The following is an 11,330-nucleotide window of genomic DNA, read 5'->3' as shown; positions in this document are numbered from 1 at the left end:
ATATTATTTAAAAATTCTAAAATAACTTTCTCCAAGTTTTCACCAGTATGAGAAAATATAGGTAGAAATCCCAAAAATCTTTCTTTTATACCACTTGGAAGAACATAGCGAATAATGACGGTCAGCTGATCTACGTGAGATAGATCAGATGTTGAACCAATAATTAGAGAGTAAAATTTGGCTTCCTTTACTTCGTTCACTTTTGTGAGTTGTCAATCTTTCGATATAATAGAAATAAATTCATCACACATTGTAGACGACAAATAGTGTATAGTACCGGTGCGGCAGTTTGCATATTTTTTCATGTGTTCTCGCGTAAATGGAGAGAACTCGGATAAATATTCCAAAGCACCTATATATTTACCATTATTTTCACTAAAAAACAAATTTTTACCACGAAACGCTAAAGAGTATGAAGAAATAAATTTGATTGTCGTTACCACCACACGTTTAAGTACTTCCTTCCAATATTTTTTTTTCATTTATAATTTGTTTTTCCAGTTTAGTGTCAATGCGTCCGGTAATTTTAGATCTCGTTATAATAATTAAAATGGAGTTAATGTGGTCACAGGAGTTTTCATGCTCTGACAATTTTTATGTACATTTTCCCAATCATTCGTACCTTTTGTCATTAGCATTGTTTGCTTGAAAAATAATTTACAGACGTACCAGTACAATAAGTTGTTGGTTTCAGTATAAGCCAACCAATCTCTTTTAACTTTTTCCCGCTATTAATTGTTTTGAAGAAGGAGGCAATAGTTAATTTTCTTGTGATTTGTTTTGACCTTCGTTGCATCGAATAGAAGATGATTCCAACGATCCATTTGTTGATTTTGGTGGATTTTTTATACAGGGTGTCCCAAAACGACCGCATAAACTCTGCACAGCTAGATTCCTCGTTGGGAGTACATAAAAACTGCCCAAAGAATCGTTCCTGTAAGATCCATAGTTTACGAGAAAAATACGAAAAACAAAGTATGACGTCACCATACCCTCCAACTTATGAGGATTTTGAAAATAATACTTTCTAGTGGTAGCGAACCAAAGTAGAAATTTTTAAAGCAAATGGATCTCTCATAAAACTTTTATCAGAACTTAAGAATCTAGCCATATGGCCTGCACTTTTATAAGTAATAGTGAACAAGTTACGCTAAAATTAATTTTTTTTAAATATTAAGACATTAATTTTGCTACCGTCTGAAAAGAAGATTTCTGAAACTACGGAAATTCCGTAGCAGTTGGAGGGTATGCGTCACTGCCGGTGCAAGCAAAAAACACTTTATTGGACATATCAACAACAGTATTTGCATATCTTTCAAGACGATAATGTTTAAAACGTTCGCCGCGCATATTCTGCTTTAAATTGTGCATAGTATACTGCTGTTGATACGTCCAATAAAGTGTTTTCTCTTGCATCGGCAGGGACGTCATACTTTGTTTTTCGTATTTTTCTCGTTAACTATGGATCGTACAGAAACGCTGCTTCGGGCAGTTTTTATGTACTCCCAATGAGGAATCATTTAGTTCGCTCCTGCGTGTGTGGTGGCAGAGTTAACAGAGTTATCCCGTAATCTTTACACAGTTGCAAACCCTCAGCAGATATATGTGATCCATGATTGTCAAGTATAATCAATACCTCTTTATCTTTGCTGCATTTACTAAATTTTATGAAATGATGAAGGTATAATTGAAAGTTCTCTGCTGTCATCCATCCACTCGGATGAGCTGCAGCTTGCATTCCTAGAGTCCCACCCTTTGTCATTATTTCTTTTACATGAACTCGTGGAAATACTAAAAATGGTGGAATCGATGTTCCAATTGCAGAGATACCACAGCACATTGTGACTAAAGTTCAACGTTCTGCAGAGGTGACTTGAGACACTTGCTTCTCCCCTTTCATTGCAATAATTTTTCGTGATTTGTGTACGGTCGTGATTCCAGTCTCATTGAAAATTGCTTCCGGGCCAAATTTCTTTTTTTCTAAGATGCAGTGCAAATTATTGAAAAACTCTCTGACGGTTGTTTTATTGAAAGCAGTGGCTCTGGACAAACTAGTTGATTCAGGCTGACGTAATGATAAATTTGCATGCCTGTGAAAAAAAACCTCAACCAATCATAATTTGCAGTTTTGTAATTTTTTGGAATTACTTTATTATTTGCAACAGCATTTTGGTAAGCTAAGTTTCGCGTTGCTTTTGAAGTTAAACCATGTTAGCAACGTAACCGTATTAGCAAAGTTAAGCAACTTTGAAGCATGCAGTAAATAAGCTTTAAGCACATGCTCTTATTCATTGGAAAACACCTGGCAAGAAACGTGGTTTGCCTTAAATTCTATTTTGCCATCTTCTGATTTTTTATATTTATCTACATAGCTGCCTAAAGTTTTTCGGTTGATTCCATACTCAGTAGCTACAGCTCTTATACTTTTACTCTTTTCAATTACTAACAAAACAGCAGATTTCATTTTGGTTGGAGATACCTTGCATCTTTTATTATTTGACTTCCACAAAAAAGGTATGGTGGCAAAAAAGGCAAAAAGTTAGGCTTAGCAATTGTAAGCATGTTTTAACTTTAAAATTATTAAGAAAGTATATATTTTAATTCCCACATGCTCTGTTTAAAAGTATTTTATTTCTAGCATAAGAAATTGTCTTTTAAATTAAGCATTAAATGTAATTCTGGACCTTTCAAAGCAAAGAAAATTAGATTATATCTTACCTGCTGAAGAGAGAACGGCTTAGATTATATCTTACCTGCAAAATACATTGAGGAGTTGACTGTGCTGCCATCTATGATAACCTAAGAAAACTAATTCCTATCTAGAAAATCAAAGCTGAAATTTAAAGTGTCCCAAGGTGACCCACCTTCCCCTACTGATTATTTTAGTGCATGAACATCAATGTGACAAATTTTTTGAAATTCACCCAAATAATTATTCCAAAAAAAAAACATCGATTTATAGGTAAAAAGTATCTGAAAGGGAACTTCTCTCCTTCAGCACACTTCAAGCGTGTACCCATGACTTCTGGTTTAGATACTCCCTGATGCTCAAAGCTTGTGGTGGCTATACTCGTTATTACCCTCTTAATAGCCTAGCTCAACCAAGAGTAGAAATGCGTAAAGGAAAGTGTTTTAAAGTTTGGGCGTAAAATAGGACATGACAACTTGGTGTAATAGTCTAGGTGTCACATAATTTCAAGTAACAAATGAAAACCACTTTTTTTGAACCAGGTTTTTTGGAAAAAAACCCGGTTTTTTCGGTTTAAACCAGGTTTTCTCCCCCGACATTCTTTTTTCAACTAATATACATACTGAAAAAGGAAAATTACTTCCAAGAACAATTAAAATGAATAATAAGCAATTATATCAAACCGCACTAAATTTTATTAAAATACAGGATTGGGGAAAAAAACAGGAAAAGTTTAGAGAAAAACTTTTTTTTTACCATTGAAAAGCAAGTTTAGGATTTAGCACTTAGGATTCAAAATTTGGACAAAAACGCAAGTTTTGCAGCTTTTTCTAAGCCCAGTCTGTTACGCAATTTTGAATGTACAACTCCAAAAGTAGAAAAAATTCTTTCAACGTTCGCTGTAGCTGCTTTCGCAGTAAGAATTACTTCAACTTCCTTAAACACATCGGCATTAAACTTCTTAATATAGTTTTCTTGCATTCGTCACCATTCTATAACTGTTACTTTTCAATAAATTCCTTTTAAAACAGATACCTTTGGAATGGGAAACTTTTTGCACAAAATTTTAATATCAGAGTTAATAAGTTATTTTTGGGAAACATTTTCTTGGCTAACCGTTTCTTTTTTATCTGTTGACAATTCGTAATCATCTTTATCTACAGATTTTGGATGCAATAGAAAAGCGAGGTGGGCTGGTGTTATTGCCATTTCATAACGATGATCTAATTTTTTCAGTACATCTTTATTGAATTTCTTATCGTGCATTTGCTTTTTTAAAAATTAAAACAGTCTCTCCAATCGAACAATTTTCTCTCTGTGCCCTATCCAGAGCTACACTAATTGGTTTTAACTGCTGCAAGTAATCTTCTGCATTTCTTTTCAATGAAATTATTTGAAATTAAATTTTGAATCAATCTGATCTTTATAGCTTTCACTATGTTTACGTGAATGGGCCAAGATTTTAGATACCTCTCTAAGGCGTCTGCAAAAGAATCCCAACGAACTTCACATGGCAATATTAACTTTGGTGCATTTGACTTTTCTAAAGCAAGCACTTGCAAAATGATAATTCCTAAAATGCTTAATTACATGCAAAATTTGTTCTCTTACTTTTGGATCACTTTCATCCCCAGCCAGTAAGTTCAAAATATGAGCAGCACAACTGTAAGTAATAACTCTGAATTCTTCATCCTCAACTTCACACTCATCAGTCATACTGCAATGCGAATCTGTAGCGGCGCATTTCGAACGTCCCCAGTCGAAAGTTTATATAGTATATGTAATTTATCATCTCTCTATTTTCGACGTATGCAGCTCTGTCTTACATTTTACTTTCGTGTTATGTCATCTAAATCTCATCCTCTTCGACAGGAGGTTATTCCATTAAGCTTACGACGATTATATGATGCGCGACCCTCATACACACCTCCTTTTAATGCTCGTATGCGTACAGTTATTCAGACATTCAATTTTTGCGAATCACCATCTCAATCAACCGATCACTTTCTTAACAAACCTTGGATTATCCCATCATATCACTTTTATTCTCCATTTGCTTCATACAAAAAATCCAGTATATCTCCTAGCGTGTATATTCAGCTATTCATCTCTCATCGTCATGAGTATTCTCAGTATGTTTCTGTTTTTACGGATGGGTCAAAATCTCCAGGGCATGTTGGATGTGGAATCATTATAGCTGATCGAACATACAGTTATATCATACCTGCCATATGTTCTGTATTTACTGCTGAAGCTGTGGCCATTCTCATAGCTCTACGACTTATCTCATCACTGACCGCACGAAAGTTTTGCATTTACTCTGACAGCCAAAGTGTTTTACGTCAGCTGAATAATCATGTNCAGATGACGATTGTGACCAGCCGATTGATGCACACAGGCCAATATGCACCTCCCGTTTACCTGAAGCACGGGCCAAAGCAGTGTATTGGGGTACCAAGATGCCCCTCAACTGCCAGGATCCCCTTTTCCAGGGACACGGGTCTCCACGCACGGCAAACACGCGGGTGGTCTCTTCCCATCTATGTCCAACACAACAGAGTGGTAATCAAACACAGATGACAAGCCCTCACCAGTAAATTTGGCAACCACGACAAGGGGGAAGAGAAAGGGGAAAGTAGGAGTAAAGGGAGAGGAAAACGAAGGGAGGACAGATCACTAGGGTACCCCGGGGCGTGACTCCCTGTGCTTACCTAAAGAAGGTAAACCCCCTCAGGGGCCCTAAGTATTTGATTGATGTTACTGGTTTAATAGATTGATTATTTATCTTTACTATTGGTGGTGTTTGTTTGAATGGATTTTTAAAGGTCATGAAATTGCATTTATTTATTGAGAGGTTCAGGTGATATTTAGTACAAAAATCATTAAAGGTGTTCATGGCCATATTAGCGTTAGTTTCTAATTCGTTACGTTTATTGCCTGATATGATGAAACCGTAGTCATCTACGAAAGCTATTGTCTTTACATTGTTTTGATTAAAATCTTGCAGGAAAATGTCCGCGATAATTAACCACAGGAGTGGGCCTAGGCATGACCCCTGTGGGCAGCCCTTGTAGGTGTTAAGTTTAGTTTGTCCTAGACCGCCGTCGAATTCAATTGATCTGTTGGTTAGGTAGCTGTTGATTAAGTTTACTAGCTGCTTCGGGCAGTTGAGATCGTTTAGTCTTGTTATTATTTGGTCCCAATGTATTGAGTCGAAGGCGCCCTTAATGTCGACCGAGATTAGCATTTTGTAATTAGTATTTTTACAGTTTTTGTTCTTTTTTGCTGTTTTTGCTTCGTTGATTACTATTTTAAGTGCTGACTCTGTTGATCTGCCTTCTCGGAAGCCGAATTGTTTATCACTGAGTTTATTGTTTATTTCTAAGAAGTGTATTAGTCGTTGGTTGATTATTTTCTCTAGTAATTTGCCTAATGTTGGTAGAAGGCAGATCGGTCGATATGCATCCGGTTGTGTCGTGTCCTTGCCAGGTTTGGCGAAGTACACGACGGTAGCTGATTTTAAGTTATTTGGAAAGTGGTTTAGAGTTAAGAATTTGTTGACCCAGTTAGTTAGAATGTTCGAGTCGGCCTCGAAGACGCGCCTCCAAATCATGAAGTCTAGCCCGTCTGGACCTGGTGCTTTAGTTGTAAGGAAGGCAAAGAGAGCATCTCTCACCTCCTTTGTGTCTGCGTGTAGTTCAGTGTTTGTGTGTTGTGTGTATAGAGGTGGTTGGTCCGCGATGGTATCGTCTTTGTCTGGGAAGTGAAATTTGGATGGATACACCAGGACTTCCTGTTTGTTTGGAATATTATTGTTAGGTAATTTTAGGTTAAGGTCTGTTGGTTTGAATAGTTTACCGTGGCCCAGTTTATAAGCTGCACCATAAGAGTCTGAATGATTATTGCAGAATTGCTTCCAGGAGGTTTCTTTTGCTTTAGTTATTAGTTTGCGGTATGTAGCTTTTGCTTTATTGTATTCTTCTTTATTGAGTTTGGTTTTTATAGGGTCTTTGCTTGCTTGTAATCTTTTATTTAGTGCATTTAACCTATTTCTTTCGTATTTAAGTTTGTTTGTCCACCATGTGGGCGAGGTTGAGGGTTTAATCTTTCTGTATCTGTATGTTTTAGTTGCTATTGCGGTTACTGTTTTAATTAGAGCCCTGGTGTGCTCGTCTAGGTCTGTTATTGTTGCTATTTTATTGCAGTTGTCTATAAGGCCTGAGGCCTCGCTCTGTATCAATTTGATAAACTTAGGATGGTTGCCAAAATTAGTTTTTAGACGGTTTGAAGTTGGAACAATTAAGGATTGGCTAAGGTTAAACGTGATATATCTATGATCGCGCGCAGTATGTGTATCGTTGACGGTCCAGTCGTTGACTAATATGGAGCCGTCACGATTTCCTATGGTGAAGTCGGGATTACCCTTCGCGTGTGGCGTATAAAAAGTAGTTAGTGGTGTTTGTACGTTAAGTCTAATCAGGTCATGGGCAATATTAAAGTCTATTAGAAGATCTCCTCTATTGTCTGTTGTTGTGTTGCCCCATTGAGTTGACCTGGCATTCAGATCTGCACCTAGTATGAGTGGTTTGTCCGATATTAGGCCGCTCCACTCATCTAGTGCTGTTGAGAGATCTGCGTGTGGCCTGACGTACTGCGAGCCGATAATGATGTTACCTAATGAGGTAGTTATGTTAGCGAAGGCTGCTGATTCAGTTGCTGGTATTAGATTTATTGTTGTTGTTTTAGTTATGACCAACCAGGCCTCTTTATTATTGGAGTGGTGTGTGGTCCACTGGTTTGGGTAACCATATAGTTTGCTATTGGTTAGGTAAGGATCTTGAATTAAAATTATAGCTACGTTATTATCTTGGGCGAACCTGGCAGAGAGGGCTGTTGCCGCTCTGCAGTTGTTTAAGTTAATTTGGAGGCATTTAATTTGGTTTGGTAATTGATTGGTCATGTTTGCTATTGTTTGTTGCTTACCTTGTTGCAGACAGATATTAATTGGCTGAAAGATAAGGATTGTTAATTTGTTGTGTGGTCACAAGCCCGACCAGGAGAGTTATTGATATGGGATTAATTTGGAATAAAGATGGAGAAAACTTAGTTATTGGATTGAAAATTTACTAGAAATTAAGTTTTGTTGAGTAGGACTTTGATAGTTTGCTAAAGTTAGAATTAAGATTATGGCCAATAGCCGTATTTAACTTGGTGGTATGTTGGACAGTACCTGTCGTTAGCCTTATGGTATATGTCTAGTGGGTACCACTCCGGGTCCTGCTTGTGGTACTCATTCATGTATTAACAGTTGTAGCAAACACAGGAGTCTCTGTTGATGCAGTTATTGGTGTGGTGTTTGCCTGCGCAGTGCATGCAGATGGGGCCGGAATCACAAACAGATTCCTTGTGGTTGAGGTTTTGGCACTTATGGCACCTATTTATCCTAACAAATTTAGATATTGAAGAGCGGCTTAGTCCGAAATAAATGTGCTGCTGCCGGCAAAGAATATTGGCAGAGACTTTGGTAAGGGAGATCACCCAATGCTGCAGCAACTGGTTGCTCCTGTGTTTGTTGACCCTATACAAACGGATAGGAAAGTCTGTTTGATTGGTGCCCAACTGAGCGTGCAGCCTATCGAACAGACAGTCCTTTGTAATGTAAGTTGGCACGTTAGTTATGATGATATTTTGTNGGCAATGACTTGGCCGATGTTGCCGCACGATCTGCTACAAACCCTTTCTCTCTGTCTATACCATACCAAGATATAAAAACACACGTACGACAGCTTACAAAGTCTCTATGGTTGCAGCAGTGGGATCTCCAAATTAATAATAAATTGCGCGCTATAAAAATTGATTTAGATCCATTGCCTGTGCTACGTAATCGTAGGGCAGACGTCAAACTTACTCGTCTTCGAATTGGCCACACTCGATTGACCCACCTTCACTTGCTGTTTGATGAACCCTCTCCTCACTGCAATACTTGCAACGTTTTACTCACAATCCATCACATTTTAATTTATTGCCCATGTTTTAACCGTCATCGTTTAACCTTTTTTGGTAGTTCTATTTTAACACTGCAGGATTTGTTAGGTGACTGCCATCATCCTAACATTTTTGCGTTTCTACGCGCAATTGGTCTCTTATACTGTATATAACAGTTTTTATCCTATTTACAATTTTATGTGTCTTTATTCAGCTTTGAATGCAACTGTTTTATGATACTTAACTACATTTAAATTTTATCTTGTTTTACTTACTCTTGAATGCGTTGGTTTCGTTGTATTCAGTTTTATAAATGCCGTGTGATTTTGATGGGGAAAACTTGTAGTATACATCTACCTAGGATTTTATTTTAAAACCGTTTGTTTGGCGCAGCATGTCCTTCTGTGGACTTTGTGCCATTAAACCCAACATTCAATTCAATTCAATTCAATTGCAGCCTTTGCGATATCTTCTTCACGCGTCTGACCTTCGAGTGGCAATAATTCTAAAAGTTCTTCTTTAGACCCTGAATGAGACATAAATCGTACAAAAAGTGAAACTTGCGCCGTACCATTTATGTCACAAGACTCGTCAACTGCTATTGATATAGCCGAAACCAATTTCAGATCTTCGATATGCTGGGTGGATATATTCGAACACATTTTAATTGTTCTATCTTTAATGGTTTTAGCAGACAATGGTAACTCTTTAATTCTTTTCAGAATATCTGCTTTGTTCTTAAAATACCGAAATAGCTCTTCGGATGCATTTATTAAACAATTTTTTATGTATTCGCCTTCTGTGTACGGTTTCCCTCTCTTAGAAATCTCTTGGCTAAAAACAAAACTTGCCATATTATTATTGCTGGAAGATTGCATCCAGTTATTAAACACAGAAGTTGACGACTCTTGACTCTTCTGAAGTTCCTCAACTGCTTTCTTCCTTGCATCACCGGTAGGATATTTAGTGCTAAATGACGCTTGCTTTCTTGTAAAGTATCTCTCTAAATTTGGCTTCTTGTTATGCGCGAATTTCTCCTTACAAACATGTCGGAAATCCATTCAAGTTTTAAATAAATGCAAAATTCTCGGTCCTCTCAACTTTAAATTCGCGGTTTTCATCTTCCGTTTTTCTTTGCTTTTTTTTTTTTGGTAGCCATGTTAATTGGGGTGCCTATAAAAATATTCCAAATATATTTTTTTCTAAAGCCACCAGTACAAAATTATTATCATTGCAGAGATACCAACTGCTCTGGACACGCCAAAATATTTATAAAAAAAACAGTAAATAACTACGAACTAAGTTTTGCAAGAATTTGCCTAATTTTGCTTAATTTTTATATGGTATAGCATCACATATCAGTCATTGAGTGGTGAATTGTATAAACCTACATTATTTAGAAATAGTGGTGGATAAAAGTCTCGCAAATTGAAAGTATTAAACCAAGAATCATAATAGATAAACTACCACTTTAAAATATTTATTTGCTGTCTAGAGCAAGTTGGCAATCTCTGTCATTATCAAATTGAGGAAAATAAAAACTAATTTATGATTAAATGAGTGATTCACTCCCCAGTGCCACCGTTTTTCGCTGAAGTGCGCTTTGTTACACGGTGTTTTGGTGAGGGAAAAAGATGCACGCGTTGCAATTTAAAAACAGTTTACTTTCACAAGGGAAGGAAAAGGAAAGACAGAAAATACAAAACTTAAATTAAAGAATAAAAATACAATATACAAGATGTTAAAACTTAGCTGTTGTATGATAAATCCTTAAACATGGTTGGACACATAAATCAACATCACATTCATTGCACTGATAGCGAGATTCACGACGAATACACACGGGAAACGAAAGCGAAAGAAGAATAAGCTCGATCTTATTCAAATCGAAACACACAAGCAAAATATACGAGATTACTTTTCCAACACATCCCTTTCCCATTCCCCCTCCTCAGGACCGGCCCTAGACATTTTGGCGCTCCGGGCAAAACCTTAATTTTGCGCTCCCCCTTCCCCCGTTTTTTTTTTAAGTAAATCTCATGCGACCATATCAGAAGGTCAAGAAAACATTAAAAAAAAATATAAAAGAGAAACGTTTTATTAAAAACTGAATCATCAGATAACAAGATAAGCAATTTAGCACTTAGGCAAAATAACAGAAATTAAAGTGTAGTAATGCTAACTAAACGAATATCCCATATTATAAATAAATTCTAACTAACCAAAGTAATTAAAATGCCCTTTTTCTAACTTTTCTTTCGGCAAACTCACGAACCAGTGATTTCAAGTCTAATTTGTTACTAATTTGGTGTTCTATAGCTATCATTGCCAATCCATTGACAGGGTGCGTAGCGTTTGTAAAAAGTACTTAAAGGTGCTTTTTGGGGGATTTCGTTTTTAAAAGCTTTTAAACCCAAGTAGCACCGAATATTAGCTAACATCAGAAAATAGGTAAAATCTAACGTTATCTTACATAACCTCTAATATTAGAAAGATACAAAAGGTCGCTGTTTGCTCAGCCTTATATAATATTAGATTCTATGCAAACTAATATTATCTAGCGTTCGCCATAATATTATTTTGCATTAGTTTTGATGCTATATAATATTAGATTTTGTATTTTCTGATATTATTTTGCTTTGCTTTTTATTTTTTT

General features: G+C 36.5%; 3 protein-coding genes across 3 annotated transcripts in view; all 3 read right to left on the bottom strand.

Annotated features, from left to right (window-relative positions):
* Positions 1 to 11,330, bottom strand: part of LOC107454523 (extra spindle pole bodies like 1, separase) — a 313,495-nt gene that overhangs the window by 130,822 nt on the left and 171,343 nt on the right. The window lies entirely within an intron of this gene.
* Positions 5,397 to 7,649, bottom strand: LOC107441795 (putative 115 kDa protein in type-1 retrotransposable element R1DM). The gene has a single exon (XM_043055695.1). The coding sequence runs from the start codon at positions 7,647 to 7,649 to the stop codon at positions 5,397 to 5,399; it is 2,253 nt and encodes a 750-aa protein (XP_042911629.1).
* Positions 9,112 to 9,735, bottom strand: LOC139426718 (zinc finger BED domain-containing protein 5-like). The gene has a single exon (XM_071186503.1). The coding sequence runs from the start codon at positions 9,733 to 9,735 to the stop codon at positions 9,112 to 9,114; it is 624 nt and encodes a 207-aa protein (XP_071042604.1).

Source organism: Parasteatoda tepidariorum, chromosome 10, assembly GCF_043381705.1.
Source record: "Parasteatoda tepidariorum isolate YZ-2023 chromosome 10, CAS_Ptep_4.0, whole genome shotgun sequence".
Taxonomy (NCBI): Eukaryota; Metazoa; Arthropoda; class Arachnida; order Araneae; family Theridiidae; genus Parasteatoda; species Parasteatoda tepidariorum.
The sequence above is the reverse complement of the archived record's forward strand: the minus strand, read 5'-3'. Positions and strand labels throughout refer to the sequence as shown.

Coding starts and splice junctions, on each gene's coding strand:
- LOC107441795 (XM_043055695.1), bottom strand. CDS start 7,649: ATGACCAATCAATTACCAAACCAAATTAAATGCCTCCAAATTAACTTA.
- LOC139426718 (XM_071186503.1), bottom strand. CDS start 9,735: ATGGATTTCCGACATGTTTGTAAGGAGAAATTCGCGCATAACAAGAAG.